General features: G+C 38.3%; 1 protein-coding gene across 1 annotated transcript; it reads left to right on the top strand.

Moving 5' to 3' along the window:
- The first annotated feature begins 1,712 nt into the window (after nt 1-1,712).
- On the top strand, nt 1,713-27,465 carry LOC118276963 (putative serine protease K12H4.7). Its single transcript, XM_050700012.1, is given in 12 exon segments — nt 1,713-1,853; nt 3,869-4,032; nt 4,745-4,929; nt 15,765-15,875; nt 18,389-18,517; nt 18,519-18,523; nt 19,560-19,698; nt 20,250-20,398; nt 21,904-22,020; nt 24,604-24,736; nt 25,904-26,101; nt 26,605-27,465. Coding segments are annotated over 12 exon segments (1,548 nt in total). The 5' UTR covers nt 1,713-1,849; the 3' UTR covers nt 26,819-27,465.
- The last annotated feature ends 4 nt before the right edge of the window (nt 27,466-27,469 follow it).

Genomic DNA, 27,469 nt, shown 5'->3' with positions numbered 1-27,469 from the left:
AGTTATTGAGAGTGAACCTATTATCATACTTTTTTTGAGAGGGGAAAATCATCCAATTACTTCTCCCGCCTTGTGCGAGGCGAGAGGGATTGTCAGACTCTTACTGACTAAAAACCACTCCGTTCCTACTCCTGCTTTTCAAGTCGGAGCCCCATTAAACCCGCTAGGTAGTCCGCAGCTCCGGATAATCATACCCTAGAAAAATAATTCCAAACTATAGGTATGTTATCTAGAACTTATAAATCATACACCAGGATTGTAATTCCAACCTTTACGGTATCTGAAACTTATAAATAAAAAACCAATATTAATGGAAATCGATTCGAGATAAATCTCAGCACAAACCTACACTTGGGAGCAAAGAAACGGAGCCACTAGCCTTTTCTTTTTAATTTCTTGATAAATATTTTCTGATATAAGAATTTTCTTCATTAGTAACGTACCTATGTACGTCGAATTTTATTACCTTTAAAATGATAGTATTTTGTTGTGAAACGAATATTATTTCTTTAATTTTATTATAACTTTCGTGAGACATACTAAATTAATTATTATGTTATCGGCTTACTCAGTAGCAGCGCGACAATCGCCGCGTCGTGTGTCGCGGAATGCTGCTCATGAAGCCTCTAGCATGGCTTGAAACAGATGTGGCCCAGTACAGCTGATGCCTGATCCGGAGCTGCGGACTACCTAGCGGGTTTACCGGGGATCCGGCTCGAAGGACAGGAGTAGTTGGGTGGTTTTTAATCAGTAAGAGTTTGACACTCCCTCTCGCCTCGCCCATGGCTTGAAACTAGTCGACTTCCTCGTCAAACAGTTACGTGAGTAACCCGATAACATAAAAATTAATTTAGGATTCTTTAAAATGAGAAAGACGCCAGTGGCCCCGTTTGTTGGCTCCCAAGTGTATAGGTATAAATGTAAATAGATTCACATATAGATAGATACCGTAATAACATAACTTTTGACATTTTCTTATTACAATACAAATAGTTGAGGTCGTGTGTAATAACGAAACTAAAATATGGCGGCCCACGCTCCTATCGTACGAGTTTCCGATACACGAGTACTTCTACATGTTGATAATATTGCTATAGTTTTGTTTTACTCTACTTTTTGTTCAATCGCTTTTTTCCGAAAATCTTCTTACTGATAACCTTTTATAACTCTTAGCTGGTTTTTTTATAGTACCTAGATATAAGCCGGTAAACGAGCCGACGGATCACCTGATGGTAAGCAATCGCCGCCGCCCATGGACACTCGAAACACCGGAGGCGTTTCAAGTGCGTTGCCGGCCTTCCGGGGTTCGGAATTTTAAGGTAAGATTGTAGGGGAATAGGGGATTGTGAAGATTGGGAGGATTGGAACTCTGGTAATCTCACTCACACAACGCAAGCATTGTTTCACGTCGGTTTTCTGTGAGGCCGTGGTATCACTCCAGTCAAGTAGGCCAAATAAAGATTATTTATTTTAGGTACCACTGACAAATGGTGAAGGAAAACCTCGTAAGGTAACCTGGGCTTATTTTCTAATTATAAGCCTGAAATCGCCATCCCACATTGAGCAAGCGTGGTGATTAATGCTCAAACCTTCTCCGTACAAGAAGAGGACTTGCTCAGCAGTGGCCACTTATAAGCTGATGATGATTGTTGTTGATGTAAAATTAATTTTATAAACATACACCAATTTCCTTGTGAAATCAGAAAAGATTGCATATCTATATATTGTAATCTTTATCGATTGGAAGATATACGAATTAATTGGAACAATGTCAAAGCGTGGCGGTGCGAGCTAGTAGCCACATTGGTTTAATTTATTATTTAGTCATAATTGTATAGTTCTTAGGACAATGTGTAAGTTATTCTTCTAAATTCTACTTATTTTGTGATCATTTTGTTAACTGTTCGGATTTTATTTAGGTTTTCGCAATTTTTGTTTGCAAATGTGTGAATTTGAATAAGTGTGTGTGTGTGTGTTAACAAGATATATTTATATAATAATATTATTATGGTACTAGCTTTTGCCCACGACTTCGTTCGCGTGGAATAGTGACTTCCGGCAAATTTTTGGTTTTAACCACATAGTTCCCAATCTCGCGGAATCTCTTCAAAAATGAGACGTAGAAGATATTCCAGGGAACTCTTCAAAAATCAACATAATGAGCTCTGTGTTTGAATTTAATAGATGTATACTCACTTAGGGCATTGAAAAAATTGTTTAAAAACGAACTTAAACTAAAGAAATATTATAATCTTTCCGAACTTAAGATGAAAACTAACTTAAAACTAAAGAAAGCTACGAATTACGAATTTATAACATTTAAAAAAGAAATTATATTACAACCTATCCTCTATGCTATAATAACCAAGCTTAAACTAAATAATTTAAAAGAAACGACTTAAATCTAATCTATCTAATTAATTAATAAATTAGACAAATACAACGAAACCAATTTATTTAGAAAATACGAAACAGCAGGACCACTACAGACCAATAATTATACGACTGATAATACACTTTTTCTACGATAGTACCGAAGCGCTCGGCCGATACCCAACCAAATGAATGTAACGAAACCATAGCGCGATCTATTTCTATTTTTATTTTTTGATTTTTGAAATAAAACTATCCTATGTCCTTTCTAAGGTTCTAAACTATATCTGTACCAAATTTCAACCAAATCCGTCAAATAGTGGCGGAGATTAATGGTATAAGCATAGAATAGTGTTCGACGTGATTCTTTAATTTGACATAACTTTTTTATTTATGAACCGATTGACATGAAACAAACACTAAATGTAAATTAAAGCATACCACAATATATTCGTGAAAACCGCATCCAACTCGGATCAGCCGTTTCTGAGATTAGCGCGCATAGACACACAGACAAACAGACAAACAGACAAACAAACAAAAAAAAAGTTAATTACATTTTTGGGTTCGACATCGACATAACAATAACCCCTGCTATTTTTTTTATTTTTATTTTCAATGTACAGACAGCACTTTTCTACGATTTTATTATATGTATAGATAATAAAGCAATAACTGCTTCGTTGATCAAGTGGGCGCAAGTGTGACTGCCAGGCAATCAAATCTCGGGTTCGATACCTGGGTCAGGTAGCTATTTCTCAGTAGTAGCACGGATTCTGGAATTGTGCCTATTGGCAATAGGCTCACCCCCTATTATATGGGACTTGTAAAACAAATGGTGAAAAGTGGGTGTACATTATACAGTGGCATTACGTGCCGTAATGTGCAACTCTGCCTACCCCTTCGGGGATAAAAGGCGTGACGTTTGACGTTGCACATTGCAATTGCTATTTGGTTGATTGTAGTGCAAAATCCTCGTTTAAATTGCATTTTGGTGCAGAATAAATGACGATAAGATATGACAAACATATTTTATTTGATTAATTAATTTGTATAAGTATGTCGATAAGCGTAAGCCTATTTAGTATTACGGAGTGTGGATTAATTACGATTGAAACTGGTTTTACGGTTCTTATAATGATCCCTCAATCTCCAGTTGTGATAGATTCAATTTTCCTTTACTTACTAGGTACCGCTACTATATTTACCTAGTGCTAGAATCTATGGTGCTAGAATAACAAAATTATATCAAACTGTATTACCTATATAAAACCAAATTATGTGAGTAGATAAAAAAAATAAAGTATCTTTAACCGACGAGCATGCATGAAAAGACTGATGAAGCGAAAGAGGCATGTATGAATCGTAGCAATTGGCATTCCATTGTCTCTGCCTACCCCCGTGGGAGACAGGCGGTTATGTATGTACTTGTATGTGTGTATACAAAACTGTTAAGAAAAACAGTAGATAAACAAAGAACCTCCTAACATTCCAGGGTTGCTCCTCCTCCTGGTATCGCCATGTCTGGCTCAGCTCCAGCTCCACAGAGAGCCCCCCATCCCCGACGGCGTCCCCAAGTCCAGCAGGATGCCAACAGAGGGCCGGGTGCAGGTCCGGCTCAACCACTTCATGGCATACGATACTAGGACCTTTGCTATGGTAACTATTACATTTTTTTAATGGTATTTTAAGTGTGGGAGAGCCATGCTACAGCGGCGGCGGGCCGGCTTGACCGGAGTGATACCACAGCCTCATAGAAAACCAACGTGAAACAACGCAAGCGTTGTGATTCGTTGTGTGAGTGAGGTTACCTGAGGCCCAATGAGCCCCCTTCCCAATCCCCGATTTTCCAACAGCCAAATTTAATAATATAATTAAATTCCTAACTCCCAAAAGGCCGGCAACGCACTTGTAACACCTCTGGCGGTTCGGGTGTCAATGGGCGGCGATGGCTTACCATCAGGTGATCCGTCTACTCGCTTGCCAGCTTATACTTAGACTAAACTTTTCATTCAAATTAGTCAGTGAAGGCTCATGATTTTCTCCCCCAGATGACACTAAAGTAGCCTTCAATGAGCTGTCTTGTGACATTGCTTCAATTAAATCGATATACATTAATTATTATATGTTTAATAAATTTTAGAAGCTTGTAGCCTGTTCCATTAACCAACCCTTAACTAAGAGTAACATAACGTAAGTCATTACCTAAACTAACCCCTTTAATGTCAAGTGACACTACCTATATGTTGGTATCACCTATCTCAAGGGTTCCTTATTTAGGAAGAGGTTTATCAAAATTAGAGGAGTTTTTTTCGAGGCTTATTTTTAATAAGTTCCCGTCATTAATTCTCCGATTTATTGTCTTTCCCAGAAATACTACTACAACAATGAATTCGCGAATGTTGAGAACCCCAACATTGTGATCTTCGTGGGCGGCGAGTGGCCGATCAGTCCAGGGTTGGTGCAGACGGGGCTGGCGTACGACATGGCACAGGAGATGGGAGCCGGCCTCTTCTACACGGAGCACCGGTACTATGGACAAACTCATCCTCTCCCGTAAGTATATCTATAGCACTAATGTAGTAAAGCAGGAGTCCCAAGGTCCCGGACTTGCAGACTATCTAGCAGGTTTACCGGGGCTCCGGCTCAAAGCAGGAGATGGAACGGGGTAGTTATTAGTCAGTAAGAGTCTTACACTCCCTCTCGTCTCGCCCAAGGCAGGAGAAGTTATTGGATGATTATCCCCCCTCAAAGAAAAGGGGTCCCAAAGTTGGCTAGACTACGACCTACCTAAATCAAATAGCCATACTAAGGTTCTACCATCAGAGAATTACCAATATGAAAAAGAAAGTGCAGAAGTTTTGGTTAATGCGTGTTTCTATAGAAAACGCCTACTAAAATTAAGGGTCGCGTTTAGGAAACCCTGTATCAGAGAACAGCAAAGCTTTCATGTGGAGCGCCATGCTTCAGTACTGCTGAGGCCTCACAGACAACTTACCTTGTGTTTCATCGTGTAAGTGAGGCATCCGGAGGCCCATACTGCTTCAACCCCTAAACACATTTGTAAATACTCTGGTGTTATGGGTGTCCATGGGCGGCGACGGTTGCTTACCATGAAGTGAACCGTTTTTTACCGGTCAATGCATTAAAAAAATGTAACCGTTGCCTAAACGTTTGGCTTGGTTATGACTCATATAACATAAAGTTACATAGTATTTTGGTTTATATGTAGGTATTAACAAAATACATAAATGTCTGTCCCCGGATCGAACTGACTACTCTCGCCAACAGCCCGGAACGTAACTGCGTACAGCCAAACAGCTGCCAACTAAAGCGACACTCACACCGTAGCGTAATAAGACAATTTGACAAAAATAAATCTATACTAGAAGAGTTTGTTTGTTTGTTTGAACGCGCTAATCTCAGGAACTACTGGTCTGAATTGAATAATTATTTTTGTGTTGGATAGTGCATTTATCGAGGAAGGCTATAGGCTATAAAACATCACGATATGACCAATAATATATTTATAAGAACACTAGCTAACTGCCGTACTGTAAGTCATTTAATGATTACTTAACCCAGTCCTTAGCAGTTGTTTTCTAGGAATAATTTTAGTAATCATTAAATGTCTGTGCGTGTGGCAGTAAGTAATGGACGTTTTACTCAGAAAATACCATTATCACTTTGTAACCGGTGCGGGAATCGAACCCGCGATTCTTTGCACAGTAGCCGGTCACCTAACCAGTGCAGACACTACTCAACTAAACAGATATTGTACTCTTCAATTTACCATTCTCGTAAAAAAACTTAGATTACCCACAGAAACTAACATTAAAAATCTAGTTTATCTATAAACAACAAATCCCATATTTACCAACAGCCAAACATTGAGATTTCCCAATAGACATGTTTATTGGGACCCTCGCCAACCTGTAGATATTACTGTACATAGTGTAGATATTACAAGTGGAACAGATTACATAGATAATATGATAATAGAGACTCGATATGTTTCGCTAATCTTATCTACGAGAAGTAATCCCTGATAACCTGCCGTTTAGCCGAGTAATTTACTTATAACTCTATTTACATATGTATATATATTTATTTACTACAATTTGGGTAACCAATAGTTATAATTTTAAGTGTGGTAGAGCCATGCTTCGGCACAAATGGGCCGGCTCGACCGGAGTGATACCACGGCCTCACCGAAAACCGACGTGAAACACCGCCTGCGTTGTGTTTCGTTGTGTGAGTGAGGTTACTGGAGGCCCAATTCCTTCCCAATCTTTCCGATCCCCCCAATCTTACTAATCCCCAAATTTCCCTCCAGCCCATAAATTGAGATCTAAACCCCAAAAGACCGGCAATTGCACTTGTAATGCCTCTGGTGGTCCAAGTGTCCATGGGCGGCAGCGATAGCTTACCATCAGGTGATACGTCTGCTCGATTACGGCGTGTTCCATAAAAATAAATCAATACGAATTAAAATAACGGATATGCTAGATACAAACGCTACGGCTGCCGTGCAACGTATAGCGGGCTCAATTCCCGCACGGAGCAACTCTTTGTGTGACCCACAAACTTATTTTTGTAGTAATAGCAATAGCAAATACTAAAGTGGTTTTTCCAGAGTTATAGGCATGTACTTTCTAAGATTATTTAGACATCATTGACAAATGGTGAAGGAAAACATCGTGAGGAAACCTGGGCTTATAAATTTGAAATCGCCAACCCGCATTGAGCAAGCGTGGTGTTTAATGCTCAAACCTTCTCCGTGCGAGAAGAGGCCTTTGGTCAGCAGTCAACACTTATAGATTGTTGATGCGTACTCCTCCAAAAAAATATCATACATAATATTAAACCCGAGCTATTATAGCACTATTCCCAGTTCCATGAAGGGGGTGCTTCGGGCGCCATTTTCTTTTATATTTATTTATATTGATCATAACATGAACATAAAGATATGGGAGCCATCAAATTCGCCAGCTATCTCTACTTACCGTAAATATTTGCCCTTCCCTATTCATAAGATTGGTATAAAGGTAACAGTAGCGTTTTAATTCACGTTTATGTTACAAAAATCTTTCAAGGTCAAAGTAATATTGATTCTAAATAGTATCACGCTTGTCATTTCTCAAAAGGATAGGCAGAGATAATACGCACTTAAGCGTGGGAGAGTCATGCTTCAGCATGCATTCATGAATGGCCCGACTCGACCGGAGTAATACCACGGCCTCACAGAAAACCGACGTGAAACACGGCGTTGTATTTCGTTGTGTGAGTAAGTTTACCGGAGGCCCAATTACTCCCCTTCCCAATCCTCCTAATCCCGGATTTTCCAATTACCCTTAAATTTCTAACCTCCAAAAGGACGGCAACGCACTTGTAACGCCTCTGGTGTTTCGGGCGTTATTGATTAATTGGGATTACTTACCATCGGTGATCGATATGCTCGTTTACCGGGTTATACCAAAAAAAAACATTATTATAACCCCCACGAGTCTGTCTCCAGAAGGCTACAACATGGAAGTCCTCAAATCCTGTATGAATAGTATAGGTCCATCATTAGCTGCATTAACACTTACCACAATGCAAGATAGAGGCCAAATACTGACCTATAAATTTTAAAAATAGCGCCGTACCTAAACATTTGTTCCTGTGATTGTTCACTTCCCGGGTCGGACAATGTGTTACTGAGTGTCATATTTTATATTGAGCCATGACTGATAAGATGATCAGCAAAACTGAATGTTCCTATTCCGTGTTGCATTAAATACAGCTACAAATTATTTTAGCGTCAAATCATTAATTTCTAGACCTTATTGTAGATATTTTGGGGTTGTTTTTAAAAGCTAAATAAATATAACTTAAAGGTGACTGACTGACAGACTGATTGTGATCTATCAACGCATAACCCAAACCACTAAACGGATCCGGCTGAAATTTCGCATGCAGGTAGATGTTATGACGTAGGAATCCGCTAAGAAAGGATTTTGATTAATCCTACTCCCAAAGGGGTAAAATAAGGGATAAAAGTTTGTAAATTTTAAACCGATTGGGCTGAGACTTTGCCTGTATAAAGCAATTATAACGATTATAACGTAGGCATTCTCTAAGAAAGGATTTTGGTAAATTCCATTATTAAATTAAACTAGTGGTCGCCTAGTGGCCGAAATTCGACCATATATGAGTTAATTTACAATACCACTTAACGTACGTTGAAGGATAATTTTTATTTAATTCAAACTCTTTTATAAAACTCTTTTCATATGAGACGTGAGAATATCATCGCAATGTCTATCGATTTTGACGTTTTGTCAAATACGATCAGATACTATGCATGTGTGTGTAATGTTTTATTTATTGATTTAATGTACTTTATAAGCATTATTTTTGAAAAATATTAGCGCTATGCACTTCTCCTACACATAAACTATAAGTATACCAAATTTTATGCTCCTACGTCCGCGCAATTTTCGTAAAATGTGGTCCAAAGTTTTTGCATCACGTATTAATATATAGATACTTCTTAACGCGGCAACATTCTCTACAAGTACCTACTTTTTTTAGCCAGTTGCTCAGTGAACCATCGGCTAGTTATCCAATGAGATCTCAGTTTACACTAACACTCACTGAACAAGTCCTTAGTTTTTCTACAGTTCGGTGTAAGCAGAGCTCCAGTCAGCAGTATCGGCGATGTAATCTGCGTTGTGAGCTTTGTCGTCTGGCATAGCTATACAGATATACAAGGATTTACTTGTTAGTTTGTCTGCCATTCGTTTAACATAACTGTAGTTTGATATAGAACTAATTTACTGTGTTCAGTTTGCAAATGAAGTGATAGATTGGCACTTTTATGTGGTTCAAACAGTGTCATAACTAATTCAGGAACTCGATTCAAAGAGAGAGAACAAGAGACAAACTATTCGATTGTTGATAAAATATATTCTAACGGGACTCATGACATAAACAGATGAAAAGTGGTTATTACATTAAATTTAGAGTTTACTCCATAGTTAGCGTAAAAGATAGGGCGGTCGGTTCAGCTGCTATGCAACATGTTTAGATTATCATACAGAATTTGAGTTTGGAAACGCTTCCATGACATAACAGAAAATCATAGTATAAACCACGTTCCTTTCTTTCACATTATTCTGTATTTAATTTGTCTGGAAAGAGACTATGAACTAAAGAGTTTGTTTCGGCATTTCTTCTCAGAATAGTCCGATAGGAAATGCCTTATCTAATTATTTAAGAAGTAAAAATGTTATCTTGTAACCTATTTGCAAAAATACTTATCGTTTATAATTTAACACATAGCTAGTAGTATATATTAATACATAAGTCAGTAATAACAGTTTGATAGAGGTAAACTAACCTTCAATATATGGTGTCAGAACCATGGATTTATGGCGCCATACGTAATGCAGTGGGTTGGCAGCGAGCCAGACTGCCAGGCTGCGAGGCTGCCAGGCACGCGCGCTGTCGTTCATATATCACTGGCCATTGTGAGCGTTGCGTACCTACGTAGCTAGCGTGGTGGGTATGTGGGGACCTTTGACCAGTCCTATGTAGGTTTGGTTTTCTATTTTTCTAATTTGTGTTTCTGTAGTAAAATTTTTCGTGTGTCGTGTTGTGGGTGCGGTTATAAACATACAAAGTCACTTACACATCACCGATAGACTTGGAGTAGTTATCTATAGATCACTTAAAGAATTATTATATATTTCGAATCCTTAGCACGTTTGCACAGTAGTAGACTGCCCAGCCACTACGCTAAAGGTGTAGTCATGTTGTATTAAGAAACCTGTTGTTTCTGAAAAAAGGAAGATAGAGATGTATTTGATTTTAAATTCTTTGGTTATAAAATATATAAATAAATATCGTTACAACTTGTATCCCCCCGAAGGGATAGGCAGATTGTTACGGCAGTTTGTGCCACTGTACAAAGTAAACCCACTTTTCAGAATTTATGTGGGAAGTAATTAATAATTTATGATGTAATTAAGGTAAGTCCCATGTAATAGGGGGTGCTCACCCCTTACTATTGCCATATTATATTGGGCACATTCTCAGACTCCATGCTACTACTGAGAAATTTTCGGAAAACCGGAAAAAGTACTACGAATTGAACCCGAGACCCCTTGCCCGGCAGTAGTACTTGCAACCACTCGACCTATGAGGCAGTCATTCATTAACTAGATAAGATTTGCTCTCATTATAATTAAAGCAAACTTTTTGGGAGAAACTCACAAAAAAATCAGTTTAAACATCGTCAGTTTAACCCCATTTCCCCCTCTAATCTTGACCTAATCTAAGACCTACATCTTGCAACCCTTTCACAGTCAGGTCTTATGTTCCTAGCACCATTTTCTAGGTCAAATGTAAAACTAAACGAGGGTTTCCCCCCTACAATAAGGTCGTGGTTACTTTGCAAAACAATCCCAAACGTGATTCAAGACTAAATTGTTCAGTCATTCAGGTTATGCTTACTGCTTACTGCGGCCGGTTCTTGGATGGGTGACTATCGACTTTTTAAGACGCCATTGATTGTGTCCTTTATTTTTAATGCTTAATCACAATAAAAACCCCGGTCTTTGCGATTATTGCGTCGCTAATCATGTCAAAGTCAAAATTATTCATTTGAAATAGACCGGGAAGGTACATTTGAACGTCAAAGCAATTATCATAATATTAAAAATGTCTGTCTGTCCGTCAGTCCTATAGTGAAGCTATTTGTCGTTCCAAAACGTTGATCAATGAAATCAATAAAAAAACACATAAACATAAATCCTAATATATTCCGTAAGGTTATTTTAACACAATATCCAGGTTTCCATTGAAATCAAAAATTTCAAATATATTTTTGGCATAAGTACTTTAAACTCCTTATAACTACAAAACTTTCAAACAAATTATCTAATTATCTCGTAAATCAAAAAAAATCTGTTCTCCTAAAGCTTTACACAGATTTTCAAAAAATAAAACACCAAAAAATACCTTTTCTTTTTAAACAAAAACTTAGTGACAATAATTCCGTCCCGTGCCAGTAGATGTTCATCAAAAGAACTTACTTGTAAGTAACATTTAATTAAAATGTTAATCACCAAAACGTAATGATTACAAAGCTTAATTACAAGAAAATATGTTCAAAACTTCCCGATACCTATCCTTACTAATTACCTTTTTACTTTTTTACAAACATATCTACCACTCACGACACACAAAAACCACCCCTAAAGCCTTAACACTAAGGTTCATAAAGACTGTAAGGTTATGTTTGTATTAAAGTCTTTAGTATGCATGAAGAGGGAGCCACTAGTGCAATATTTTCAGCGAATTAAAGTCAGTTTTGCGTGAAAAGAAAATGTCGGGAGGCTCTCTGAGGGCCGGAGGTCGGAGGTTTAATACAGAGAGTATGACTGTATTGAAATATGTGTCAATACTGTCATACTTTTGGTGATTTTGGGAAAAATCATCCTACATTACGTATCATCTCTTTTGACGAATCGTTTATAAACATACAAGTTCACATACACACGACACCCAGACCCGAAACAACAATTTGTGGATCATACAAAGAGCGTACGGGAATCGAACCCGTTACACTCGTGCGCGGCAGCCGATTGCCATCGCGCCCTATATATAGTCGTATATTATTATATTGATAATACATAGTATCTTCTACCCACACACTATATTTCCCACCTAACTAAGTACCAACATACCTTAAATGACCAAAAATCCTTAAGACCTACCTCCCCCAAATCCAGTTCACACGCGCAATGAATTCAATTGAGCACATTATAGTAAATCCTGCGGTGTGGGGGGCTTGACTAATGTCCTGGGGTCAATTGGCCATTGCCCCACTGCCCTGGGGTCACGCATGAGCTGGCTGTGACGTCATTGGATAGCATTTCGAAGATTATTATTTAACTTGTAGATTATAATGTAAGCGTACACACACAACTTCACGCCTTTTATCCCCGAAGGGGTGCACATTACGGCACGTAATGCCGCTTTACAATGTACACCCACTTTTCACCATTTTGTGTTAAGTCCCATGCAATACTGGGTGAGCCTATTGCCATATCCTGGACACAATTCCAGACTCCGTGCTACCACTGAGAAATTTTTCGAAAATCCGAAAAAAGCCCAGTAATACTTTGCCCGACCCGGGAATCGAACCCGAGACCCCTTGTTCGGCAGTCGCACTTGCGACCACTCGACCAACGAGGCAGTCATAAATTATAATGTAAGGTAATTTTAATATTCAGGACTGCTCAAGTTTCCGTGATGCTTGGCGACTGGGTTTCTCCCAGTTGTGCAGTCTCTTTGTGCCTTAAGGATTAAGTCATTCTGTCTCCTGCATTAAATTCACCGAGGAAAGTGGAAACTATCGTTTTCTGTTCGTCCGAGTCTGAATGAATAAATCTCCCGATCAATTTCGATCATTGTGGCCAGTCTGTCTGACTAGACTAGCCCACTACGCAGGAGATGTTATAGTGCAAAAGTGTTTCCGCAAACCCAGGTGTACTCTCTGATCCCTCACTCTCAGAACGATGGGATGGCAGGTTTTGAGACAAGTTTTAGGGGGTCAATATACAAGTATATACAAAATTACAGCTGGGTATCTCGCATTCCGAGATTCTTACCTAATTTTACCTTATTTGACTGGACTATAGTCTATCGAGCAACTATGACTGAATATAGTCGAGGTATTGAGATTGAGGAACAAAATATACTAAAGTCCTAAATTGAATAAAAAAAAGATGTCAAAGTCCCAGTAACAAGCCTCACTCTCATACATATTCGTGTATGTTGGAAACTCATATCGTAACTCCGTTTCAAGCAAATTGGATCCCAATTTCCATTTTTTCCACAATTCCTATAATATTATGCAAAATCCAAATGTTCCCAGATATATGGAATAATTTTTTTTTATAATTTTTGGTTTTTCGCTGTCAATCAAAGGAAATTTATAATTTTTTCAATGTTCCTAACGTTTTCAAAAAGTAATATTACTACTGAGTTATTAGAGTATAAAAGGAACCAGGAGTTAAGGTTTAACTTTAAAGAAATGCTTATGCAGGTATGTGTGGTATTTATTTTTATACCGAACCTAGCGACTCCGGCGCAGATTCACCCGCTCTGCTTGGCTCCTATTGATCCAAGCGTAATATTTTATAGCACACAACCTTTCCCGATAAATGGACTATCCAACATAAAAATATTATTCTAATCAGACCAGTCGTTCTGGAGATTAACGCGCTCAAACAAACAAAGAAACTCTTCAGCTTTAAATATCAAGTATAGAAATATAGTAGGTTGCGTAGAAAAAAAAACAACAAAAGATGCCACTTCCTTATCTTCTTCGAAATGATATCTTAAAAATGAACAGTAAATAAGCATTTTGTACCCGACTCAAAAATCCTGAGACCTTTAGACTAACACTAGCCTACAAGTTCCTAGGCACAACCAGTAACGACCTAAATCAGTAACAGAGTAACGTGACTAAAGTCCCAACTAACAATTTGAATTTAATCACATTTGTCCCTGAACACTTTGAAAATAGTTCCACAAAAACTTGCGTATAAACCGCCAAAGTAAACTAATTCCAACTTTACTAACATTATTCAAAGCGAGTTCTGAGTAAAAATTAATCACAGACCAAATACACTACATTACACGAGTAATTACGCTGAAAATTGCTGAAAATACTAAATAATTGTGAATACAACGGCTATTCACTCGACCACAGTCTATTTTATAGCCGTTGCGGCCAAAATTGGCAACACAGCTCACGCTAACGTCGAATTTTACATTTTACAAAATTGCCAAAGTTACGCTGAATATTCGGCCAAAATGTTGCATGTAGAAAACTTTAAATAAGTACTTGAATATATAGTAAATTATAGCCAACCCGCCTTAAGCAAGCGTGGTGATTAACGGTGCTTTTCCACCAGAGATGTGCTATATAGCTATGGTACGAAGATGTAATAGCTGAACTGTGAAACTATGTGACCGTTTCCACGGATACTAAGCTATGTAGCTGTGCGAGAGAGATGCGCAGCTAGAGTGTGCGATGTATCGATAGTTGGGAAGATGGCTTCCTTGCTATGCATGGGCATAGTACGCATCTTTCCATATAAAAATAAAACAGCTTAGTTAATCTCGTTTCCACCAGGCTAAGCTATAGGCACCAATGAATATGATTGGTGGAAGTCAAACGCATCCACAGCAACATAGCTTAGAACATCTCCGTACGAGAAGCGACCTTTGGTCAACAGAGGTTAGGTAGTAAGAAGCTATTTCTCCACGTCATGAGATATTCTAAATTAATTATCATGTTCTTTGATTAAAGAAACTGTTTGGAGAGGAACTTGACTTCTAGGCACGCCAGGGGCTCATATCCACGGCGCGGCGAATATCGCGCAACTGTTACATTCTCAGATGCTCCCACAACATTCTTTTGTTTTTTTGAGGGGGCAAAATAATCCAATGATTTTCCTGTCTTGGGTGAGGCGAGAGGGAGTGTCAGACTCTTACTGACTAAAAACCGTCCCGTTCCTTCTCCTGCTTTGAGCCGGAGCCCCGGTAACCTTTTACCTTGTCCGCAGACAAATCCGTACCGCTCCGGATCCTCCCACAAATTTTATAGTGGGACAATATTTTTTTTACAGTTAGATGAAGGATTGATAAGCCAGTACGATAATCAAATCTAATAAAGAAAAGATCAAGGTTCATAATAAAAATCTTCAATTGTTTCTTTGTTCTGAAATCAAAGGGCCTCTTGGAACGAATGTGTCATCGCACCAATCTCGCAATTTGTGAGGCAGCTGCAGGAAGCTGGACATTGTGGCTGTTTAGTTATAATCCAACACCTGCCTCATTGAGTGATACACTGACTATATTGGATACGAAAATAAGGAGCTTTATAGATATATCAAAAAATTTTACCAAGTTCTGGAACTTAGACTTTCATTATCTACAACTGACCTAATTTAAGTTTTAATTGTTATATGGGTCAAAACTAGAAATCCAAGATTGAAATTCATCTATCTATAATATTAAGAATATATTTTAAATGCACATTAATAAATGGTAAACGGTTTAATCATGTAACTGTTTATCGAGGTAACTCGACTGGTTTCAAGCCACACTGGGGACTTGTATTCATGTTGAACTCATGAGAGTTGTAATTATAAATACTGTTACTTATACCTACTTCTTCGGGCAACTAAAACCGTCAAGTGCTATGTTCTATTGGCGTCCTATTGTCTCTGCCTACCCCCATGGGAGACAGGCGTGAGGTTATATATGCTATGTTCTAATGTGGACAACACAACCTTACTCATATTTCTGACTAATTTTCTGACTTGCAGGGACTCGAGCCTGGAGAACCTCTCGTTCCTGAACATCGACCAGGCGCTGGGCGACCTGGCGCAGTTCATACAGCATGTCAAGAGTGACGCGTTCGAAGATGGACATTACAGGTAAGGACTAGAACATAAATCTTCTTTTTCTTCTGCCTAAATTATGTCTAACTAGTTTCTGTCAACGGCTTTGCTGACGTTCCGTTTGGATAAAAAGTATCCTATCGTCCAAGTCAGCTCATGGCTTGTCTGTATACCAAATTTCATCAAAATCTCTTCAATAGTTTCAGCGTGATTGACAGAGAAACATCCAAATAAACGTTCACATTTATAATATTAGTGTGATTTATGTTCATTGGTCTTATCATCTAATCATCCCTATTTTAGAAAATAACCAAATCCAAGAAATAAGCTAAACCAAAACGTTATAAAATATTTAATGCTAAGACGGATTCGCAGTCTTTTAGGAATTCTTGGAAAATCATCTTATTGTTAACTACCTATTTACTTTAGTAACGTAAATTAATAAACAAGATTAGGAACAGTTAGCAGAAATACCACAAAACGTAGGTAGATACCTATTGGCACTCTGATGAATGAAAACTCAAAGTCCAGTTTGTATAAAACAAATGATAATAACTTCTTAATTCCATGAATTACTTCTGTTTTAGAATTTATCAATTAACGGAATATTGCACGCAAACTTATTGATTTGTTGCAATGGAATGACGTTTGAATGACGCAAATTGATCTAGAATTTAACTAAACAATACCTAACTTTAAACTAAAATAGTCTATTTTTGGTGTATTGTGGTATTTACTTGAATTAATACTAATATTAAATACCTTGATGACTATTATTGTAATGTTTATTTAGGTAAACTTGTGATAATGGAAAATTAATGGTATTTTTTTTTGTAAAATGAAACTTAATAGCATGACACGTAATGTAGGTTTGCTATGTTTATTTTGTCAGGCGAATTTAAAATAATGAGAAGCAAGTTAATTTCCAAAATTATTGAATGAATATATAAGAGGATACTTATTAATTATTTCAACAATCGTAAGATTGTTAGTTTAACAATCGTAATTCGTTATGTATTTATGACTCCCAATCACATTTTTCAATTAACACGCATTTAGAGATTCCCGTTCTTCCCAAATCTCATTATTCTCAAATCTCTAACCGCCAAAAGGTACACAAAACGCATTTGTAACTCCTCTAGTGTTGCGGGTGTCCATGGGATTTTGTGACAACGTCCTTACCATCAGGTGATATGCTTGTTTGCCGCCCTACACTATATAAAAATGTAGTATCCATGACACTGATCACGTACAGTGTACACAGCAACAGCGCTCAGTATATACATATTGTACATATTATTATATACACGGTGTAACAAAAATGCATATCAAGTGCACGGTTTCTAGACAACATAACAAACGATACGGGAAGGGTTTTTAAACTCATGTTTTCATGGTACCAAGTTATGAATTTTTCCAATGCATAGAATTCCAGAAACCGAACATCATAATTACCAAGATACAGGTACTAGGCGATCAGATTTACAGAAGAAATGTTTCGTAATATTAGCGAGTGACCCCTGTAGTGTTGTGATACGTTTGTATGATTTAAAATCAAGAACCATGCGACACCAAGTATTTGGTACCATTTTTTTAAACTTATTTTGAGCTGAAACTTTGTGTAGAGATTCTATTCAACCTGTATTCTTCAGTGCTTCTTGATGTATATGGGTATTTTGTTACACGCTGTATACATATGTATTATTTATTTAATTTATAATAATACTATTTATAATAGCACACCTTTATTATTATCTTATTGTTTATTGTAATTATGTTTTTATTTATGTGATTTTATTTGTAATTGTGGTGTAGGTACTTAAGTTATGAGCTAAAGTTGCTTGAAATAAATGTATTTTATTTTTATTATTTTATTTTTATATAATTATGTATTTCATTGTACACAAATATTATAATACCTAACACTAATAAGAGAATAAAATTAATCCAGGTATTTGAATTTTCCTGTCTGTTATAAATATGACCTAGGTAGGTATACCGTTACAAGAATATAACACAGGTACATCGTGTTCAATATAATATAATTTATTATTGTTGTATTCAATAGGTAAACCTAGATTACTATGTACTACTAAAATATAGTCAAAACAATACCTAATGTATGTCATTGCGGTTTCGAAATGCTAATTCAGTATATTTAGGTATAAAATAACACACCTTTATATGTATTTCTTTATAATATATACCTATATAATAAAAGTATTATAAGTAACATGTGGAATGTGGATTCGTCTATCATTGTGCCGGTCATAAAGTCAAAGTCAAAGCATTTATTTCAGTTAATCCTAATTTAAGCACTTTTGAAAAACGTCAAATTTAATTGTCCGTCAGTCTGTCTGTCAATGAAGAATGGTGCTCGTTCGTCAAAGTGTATCTTCGAATGGAGAAGAACAAGCATGAGCATGATTTTTACAATATCTCTGATACATTATTTGATCATTTATAACTACTTCAACTTGCCAATTCTTTGAATAGGCTATAAATATTTAGTTATGCTTATGTTATCAAATATGTCCCATGATGTACAGGAACGCGAGCGTGGCCCTGGTGGGCTGCTCGTACGCCGGCACCATGGCTACTTGGATGAGGATGGCCTATCCTCACCTGGTGAGCGCTGCCTTCTCCGACAGCGGACCTCTTGCAGGCTCAGGAGGAATTCCCAGGTAAGGTGACAGTAATAAATAATCGAACTCAATGTGATCCATAAATATTAGAATAATGGAAACATATTACACCCATTTCGGATTCACATACACATTAAGTATGATCCTTTGATCATACGTAATATTATAATAATACGGTCGGACACCCTATAACGGTTCCGTTTTTTGCCATTTGGCAACGGAACCATAAAAAATTGCTAACGGTAGCCGTTTTCAAAATAAAACTTAAATCTTGATGTACTGGCAAAACTACAAAATTGGATCACAATAAATTCTTAATAAAAAATACACCAGAAATCGTAACTTCATTAATCTTTTAGAACGGTACCAGAAAATGTGTTTGTACCTGTAAAAAATAAAACTACGTTTGTTACATTAGCGGGGGACCCCAAAACACCTTCGGGACGAGTTTCCCTAATCGAGTGTACTCGTCCAACCGATTAGCGACTAATTTACTTCATCCCCTCTACCCCCAGGGGAGACAACAGACTAGCTACACTTTACCGACACAAAAATCTCACTGTTTATTCCAAAACAGTCCTTATTCTTTAAGCAATGAGTTTGTTTATTCGTTAAATGCTCACGGGGGTTTTTGTCTTCCTCGATAGAGGTCTCTAGGTATGGGACCTTTGGGTTGATACATTGATTGGGAAACTTTATTAGGTTTTTATTTGACCTTTCATTGATTAGAGTTATGCATGGATAAATACGATTAGCCCAGCGAAATACAGATTTTAAAGATGTGATGAAAAATTGTAGTCAGTTAGTGCTATTAGCCAAATGCCACTAAAACGCTTGTCTACTGAGAGAGTAGGAAACTCAATGTATGGAAAAGAAGTTGACATGATTATGGTCATAATCGGCCAGGAAATATCCACCTTTGAATAATAGTCTCCCTCTTTATTATCTAAGAGGTAAATCTGCCATAATACCCACGCTTGGTAGGGATTGCTGTTTGGTCATCTAAAATATGAAAGATGCTGCTTTTTTTTTCAAGCTAATCTATAAAACTCTAATAACTATTATTTCTTTTAGAAGTACCTGGAGGCGGTGGCGACAGCTCTAGCCGAGCAGGGAGGCCAGCAGTGCGTGAATGCTATTGCTGCAGGGGTGCAGGGAGTCATGGATCTGCTGGCCACGCCCGCCGGAGCGGCACAGGTCTCCGAGTTATTCAAGTTAGTACATTTTCAATTGTATAGGCATCTTAGGCATTAAAATTACAAAAAAATATAAAAAAACTAGCAAACCTAACGAACTCCGTTTCGCCACCAATGATTTTCCCTGTTTTACTGCTTTTTTTCTTGAATTTTTCCTGTTTTTTTTTTTTTGCTATAAACCTCACGGATCCTGAGACCGAAAGCAAAACCGTGGACCGGCTTGTGCGTTCTGGAGTTAAAGTGTTAGGAAGGAAAACCTGACTTATTTTTATGTAGAACTAGCTACTTCCGCGCGGTTTCACCCGCTCCGCTCGGCTTATTGGTCATAGTGTGATGTTTTATAGCTTATAGCCTTCCTCGATAAATGCACTATCCAACACAAAAAGAATTATTCAATTCGGACCAGTAGTTCCGGAGATTAGCGCGTTCAAATAAACAAACAAACAAATAGCTTTATAATATTAGTATAGATAAATCCTTGAGAGCTACTCAATATTCGTTTACTTGACTGTTGCGATGAATTTTGACACGTGTCTTAAATAAGTTATTTCTCCATTTCTCCCAACCAGGACGTGTGCGCCCATTAACGCAGCCTCTCCGCTAGATGTCGCCACATTCTTCAGTAGCAGCATCATCAATTATTTCGCTCTCTTGGTGCAGTACGCCACCGGAGATCAAATCCCGGACGCCTGCAACGAACTGCTTTCCAGCCCTGAACGTAAGTACCTTTATACACATTTAATAATTATTTATTAATTTAAACGCTACAGTTTTTGTTATACGTGTGAGTACTGCAAGCGGTTGCTTTTATTTAACCCTAAGCTAAGCCGAATAGCAAGAGTAGGAACGGGGTGGTTTTTAGTCAGTAAGAGTCTGACACTCCCTATCCCATCGCTCTATACGGGAGAATTAGTTTTTTACTTGTTTTTGTTTGCATCTCTTGAAAACCAAAAAAAGAAGAAGTTTAGTCTCGTCTCTGTCCTCTGCGAATCTGCATCCTTTTGTATGTTTTTATAGATAATATTTGCTGGTCAAGTTCCTAAATATGTTCTATTTAGCCACCAGTTTATGACTACATCGCATCTTATTTGCATGATCATAGGAAGTGAGTGCAAGCCTAAGAAAATTGTATGTATGTAAATACTAAACCTGACTCGGCAAACTTCGTACCGCCCCAATAATTTTTTTTCTCACCTTTTAAACCTTTACTGGACAAATAAGTCAAGAACAAAATTAGCCATATAGGTCTAGCTGTTTTCGAGTTTTAGCTAACGAACATAAATTCCATATAGGATTGTAGTAGGCAATAGCCTTAAAGCAAATGCCGTGGAGGCGGCTGGCAGCACTGGTGACAGGAGACAATTGTGTGGAGTCTACACGGAGATGTAGCGCGGTACCGGAACACCAACTTAGGAACACCAGATTCAACGTAGTACAAATCATTGAGAGCCTATAATCAATATTCCTACGAACTGTTTCTTAATTTTTGGCAAGTGCCTTGGGATTACAGATTACTACCCACAGATCCACTATTTATTTGACTGCCTCGTTGACCGAGTGGTTGCGTGTGCGACTGCATTAGCAAAGGGTCTCCGGTTCGATTCCCGGGTCGGGCAAAGTATTACAGGGCTTTTTTCAGTTTTTCGAAAATTTCTCAGTGGTAGCAATTATTTCGCTCTCTTGGTGCAGTACGCCACCGGTGATCGAATCCCTGACGCCTGCAACGAACTCCTTTCCAGCCCTGAACGTAAGTACCTTTAAACACATTTAATTATTTTTTAAACGCTACAGTTTTCATTATACGTGTGGTCGTACTGCAAACTGTTGCTTTTATTTAACCCTGAGCTACGGACTACCTAGCGGTTTACCGAGGCTCGAATAACAAGTGTAGGAACGGGGTGGTTTTTAGTCAGTAAGAGTCTGACAGTCCTTCTCCCCTCGCTTCATACGGGAGAATTTATTTTTCACTTCTTGTTGTAAATAAAATAAAAAAATAAGAAGATTAGTCTGGTCTCCATCCTTGCCAAGCTGCTCATTCTTTTGTACGTTTTAAAAGAAAATATTTGTTAGTCAAGTGTCCTAAGTATGTTCTATTTAGCCACCAGTTTATGACTACATCGCATCCTATTTGCATGATTAAAGGAAGTGACTGGAAGCTTCAGAAAATTGTATGTAAATAATGTAATAGGCAATAGCTTTCTTACAATCTCACCTTATTTGCAGCTGATGCTGTGAGGCGGCTGGCAGCGCTGGTGACAGGAGACAATTGTGTGGAGTCTCGGTACACGGAGATGATAGCGCGGTACCGGAACACCAACTTAGGAACACCAGATTCAACGAGTAAGTACTGTGGCGACACCTGACAAGTGACAGATGACAGAAGTCGTACATAGACTATCGACGAGCAAATCAACGGATGACGTCATAAATATCCTGCATCGCACATATGAGGTTTACATGCGAAATAACACGGATAGAAAATCCCAACGAACAACAGTTGGGCAGAAAGCCCGCCAGGCTGATCACCTCGCCTGGTCGGAGGATCCTCCTTTTCTTAGGGAACTTTACTCTCTGTTTCCTAAAATGGAATTAATGTTAATACAGAATGCTCTAACAAATCTTACCATGATACATGCCATTGTACCGACTACATACTGATACAGGTACACTATGTATACCTACATTCTACATTAAACATGTCTGTGAACATGTCTGCTGTAGTAATACCTCAACGAGAGTAGTTATGAGTCGCTAAATAATGCAAACGCAGGCAGCGACGCGGCGCAGACATCTGCAAATCAAACGGCGACGACACGACAACGACACGACATCCCACGACTGCCGGACGACACACGGACGGATACATTATCGAACGATGTTTGTTTAGGTTCATGACAAGTTAATTTTGACATTATTTTCCTTAAATCGTTACGTGATTGTTATGTATTTGAAGTTATTTGTGAAGTAGATACCTACACTTGTATACTATAGTTATGTGAGTGATGTTACCGGAGGTCCAATTACCTCACTTCTTAATCCCCAATTCCCCAAAAACCTTTAAATTCCTAACCCCCAAAAAGCCGGCAACGCACTTGTAACGCCTCTGGTGGTTCAAGTGTCCATGTGCGGCGGCGATTGCTTACCATCAGGTCTGCTCTGTCTGCTCATTTACCGGCTTATACCATAAAAAACACGTCATATTTTACAGATAAAAAAATAATCAAAATCAGCATAGCTATTTATGCACGAAGAGCAGAAGTGCTCTTAAACAATCGAACACCCACATTTCATATTATGTCATGGTTTAAATCCCATCTCATAGAAAGTAAACCTATGGTCATAGGTGCCGAGTCCAGTATCCAACTTTATAAAACCAAAACTCCTTGGTAACACATTGTCCGACCCGAAAGTATGGGTGCTTTTCCACCAAAGATGTGCCACGCAGCTATGATACGAAAGCTGTGAAACTATGTGACCGTTTCCAGTGATACTAAACTATGTACGAGGAAGGTGTGTAGCTCGAGTATGCGATATACCGAGAGTAGGGAAGCCATCCATAGCCCGTATAATTATACAAAAAAAAAACATAGCTTAGGTTAGTCCGTTTCCACCTGTGCTATGTGTGCCAATAAACATGGAATACGTGGAAACCAAACGCAACCACAGCAACGTAGCATAGCTTATCTCTGGTGGAAAAGCAACCTAACCCTGAACCCCGTAGTAACAGTTGCAACACAGTCAAATATTGACAAACTGTCAACAAATATTCCGACTATGTATTCCGACCTGTGTGACAGTGTGTGTACGGAGGCGGGCGTATAATCTGTGTGCGCGACAATTAGCATCGCATCTACAATGCAGATGGCGCCACCGTCTTACAACAATATCCTATTCATGGCCGCCGGAGCTGGGGAGATATTTCTCAGTTCTTCCGTACTTTACTGTAAACTCTCGGGAGTAAGAGCATTCCTGGTTATTGAAGTATCATTTTATTTTTATTTTAAAAGAAACACTTACTGCCACTCTCTGAGACATTTAATGATTACTTAAACCATTCCTTAGTAATGATTTTGTTCCGAAAATTATAGCTAAGGACTGAGTTAAGTAGCCTTTAAATGACTCTGAGTACGGTGCTTAGCTATATTTTTATAATACCTAACTATCGTGACACAAACTAAATTAATTATGACTCTTCATCATGAGCAGTGTGCGCATACGTAGTGTACTGCGTCTGCGCACACTGCTCATGATGAAGAGTCACTCTGTGACTCGAAACTAGTAGAGCTTTCCTTTAATAATATGTGAGTAAATAGTGAAAGCTACTTAACTGGTATAAAACAGCGTGCCTATCCTTTTTAAAAGGCCGGCAATGTACCTACTTATGAGTCTTTTGATGTTGCGAATGTCCATGGACGGCCCTGATCCCTGACCTGATCAGGTGATCCATCTAGGCATTTATTCAATATGTCGTAAAAAATATAATTTAAGCAGTCAATGGGACTGGGAACAGATGTCAAAAAATTCAGTTGTAATAGTAATTATTTTTTATTTCAATCCCAACTAAACTGCTCCTTTCCAATCTTTTGAACGTTAGTTAGCAAAACTTAGTATTTAATGTCACTCAAGTTAACAGAAGTTTTAACTTTGAATTCATCAGAGATTTCAACCGTGCCAGTCACAGTTAAAAGTTAAAATTGAACTTTAAAAGTACAACTACTTGTCGTCATAAACTATGTCTTTTTCCCAGAAGAATCTTATGAATGCAACTGGGCCCTTAGCCATGCTATAATTGTTGGATAAAGTTCTGCTTTCTCAAGAAATAATTAACTTACGATTATAAAACCCGATGTAGCTTGAAACTAATCGTGCATTTTCAATTTTTTTTAACATTGTTTCTATATTTATTGTGTATCATTGTTCTAGTGCGCCTCTGGATCCACCAGACGTGTGTGGAGTACGGCTGGTACCAGACTACCAAGGGTTCCAATCACCCGTTCTTGTCCACTTTACCATTGGAGTTTTATCACCAGCTCTGCAAGGATGTCTTCTCCAGCGAGTAAGTATTGAAGAAAAGATAAAAATCTAGCGTCGTTGGTACCTTGAACTAAACTTCAAACCATTGATACGTTTTTATGAAAGAGGGTGTTATTATTAATATATGCTTATGAATAATCTGATAATAGTAAGCAAACAACATGGTCACCCGCAACACCAGAGGAGTTACAACTCACACAACTGCTCACAACGCAAGCGCATTCCACGCTAGTTTCCTGTCGGCCACGCAGTGGAGCATATTGAAACAAATTTAGAAGTCACAGTCTCTTATAAAGTCCAAACTTAATAACTAATAATGGAACAGCTTTTTTGATAGGGGAATATTATAATATTATCCAACGATTTCTCCCGCCTTGAGCGAGGTGAGATAGAGTGTCATACTCTTGTCTAGACTGACTAAAAACCACTCCGTTCCTACTCCTGCTTTTCGAGCCGGAGCCCTGGTAACCCGCTAGGCAGTCCGCAGCTCCAGGTAGAAAAACCACTAGAGTTGCCATTTTCTAGTTCCCTTGTAGTAATGATGTGGTCAATTAAATTATTCCTTCCACCCACGTACTCTCTCTAATCTTAGTACTTACCCAAGACCCAGAAGTTAGATTTTAAACTTCATAATTATGCACCACAAAATACGCAGTTAAATCAGACCACTAGTTATATTGAAGTTATAATATTAATTGTGGTTATATTATATGACGCATTCGTTTGTAGGTTAAACAAAGGAGGACGTTGTTACCACGGACGTATTAACTTAAATTTTAATATAGCTATTTGTTTTACTGTCGATTCCACAAAGAACGTAGGAAGCACGTAAAAGACTAGTAAAGCTATTCCGTCACTGACTGACTGACAGACAACGCACAGCCAAAACTACCTGATCTAGAAAACTGAAACTTCGCATGTATGTTTTTTGGGGGGTGACAGAGAGAATTACCCTCAATTCCGATAGGAACAGCAAAAATGAGAATCATCTATTTGTGCGTTTGAAGTCGCTCGCTAGTATTACATAATAGCTAAAACTTCTGCTACTAACCCTACTGCTTACATATACCTAATACTAGCTACTACCAGCAACTTCATCAGCCTAATCAACCTGCAATAGATAAGGTAACAGAATTCTTTATGAATGATGTTGAAAACGTAAGTCTTTATTGTATTTTTTTGTTAACAGTTTCGATGAAGAAAGACTTCGGGCAGGAATCGACCGCACAAACATATTCTTCGGCGGCTGGTCTCACATGCCAGACCGCGTGGTGTCGGTGGCTGGGGGCCACGACCCCTGGTCTCCAATGGGCCCCAACGAGACCCATGCCCACCACAACTCTCCGGTCTACGTGATACCAGACATCTCTCATTGCAGAGTCATTGTGTAAGTCTTTAATAGAAAAATAAGTCGGGTTATGCTTCCTGACGCTATGACTCCAGAACGCACGAACTGATTTCCACGGTTTTGCATTCGTTGAAAAGGTCTTGGGCTCTTGAGGTTTATAGCAAAGAATATTTAGGAAAAAATTCTAGAAATAAGAAGGAAATCAGGGAAAGACATTGGTAGCGAAACAGAATTCCGGCCGGGCTTGCTAATATTATAAAGATGGAGTCAAAGTATTTATCCCAAGTAATCGAGATTCTACCGAATGTCAGTATTGTACACGGAGCAACTTGCAACCCACGAAATGTAGCTCCATTTTTTTTGTGGTGACTATCTTAGATATTTCAATAACAACCTAAACCCACGGCTTCATGAGCTCATCGATGCACACTGTCTCATTTACAGATTTTGCTAAGTGAAAATTGCACTAAAAGACCCGTTGTTGTGCTTGTATCACCCTAAAATTGGCGATAATTTCTAACATTCTCTAATCAATGTTCCAGGCCATCACCCCTTGACAGTGCAGAGCTGGTGAGAGTAAGGAGGGCAGTAATGGACCATATGTATGAGTTCACTACTGGCGTCGCGCCAGTGACGGAGCCTCCAGCTCCTACAACTGAACCTACAACGGAAGCCACCACCGAGGTTCCTGGCAGTGCCACTGGGGTTGCTGCCAGCAGTCTCATACTTCTCCTTACAATACTTGCTTTAGTCTAGAGACCCTATGTACCTATATCACGTCACCAGTTTTTCACACTGGCGTTGAAACTATAGAGTGAAACCTTGTTCTTACACATTAACTTAAGTCTTTATGAGAGAATTCTCCTTTTCTTCCCTTGGGAGTAGATAGAAACTAAAAACCTTAGCTTTTGTCACAATCATCTATCTGGTTATTCGAGCATGTTGGTTAAGAAAAGTGCCTCATATCATTGATTATGCAGTTCTTTGGTAATTAATTAGACCGTTCCATTCACTGCTGCACTGGACATAGAAGTCTCTAGTATCAGACTCTGATTATCACTTCTTTTATACTATACAGTCATCTTGTATTTTGTGTTCACTTAGCGCTTCTGTGTTTCTCTCGTTCTTCGTCCAATAGGGAATTAGCTAGAGTCACATCATTGGACGTTCAATTTTTGGACGAAAATACCTCTTACTCTAAATAAGCGCTGTCTGGTGTCAATTTTATTTATCTCGCTTGCTTATGTCACTACCTACCTTGCTCCCTATTTCTACATAAATACCAAGCAGATTACCAGCATAAAACAGTGTCTTGTAAATACTAAACTAGCACTATCTGCTGTTACTAATTGTCTAATGGGTGGTCAGTGTTGTGTTTGTATAAATAAATGATTTTCTTTCTACTTT

The sequence above is a fragment of the Spodoptera frugiperda genome, chromosome 17, assembly GCF_023101765.2.
Source record: "Spodoptera frugiperda isolate SF20-4 chromosome 17, AGI-APGP_CSIRO_Sfru_2.0, whole genome shotgun sequence".
NCBI classification, from domain to species: domain Eukaryota; kingdom Metazoa; phylum Arthropoda; class Insecta; order Lepidoptera; family Noctuidae; genus Spodoptera; species Spodoptera frugiperda.
The sequence above is the reverse complement of the archived record's forward strand: the minus strand, read 5'-3'. Positions and strand labels throughout refer to the sequence as shown.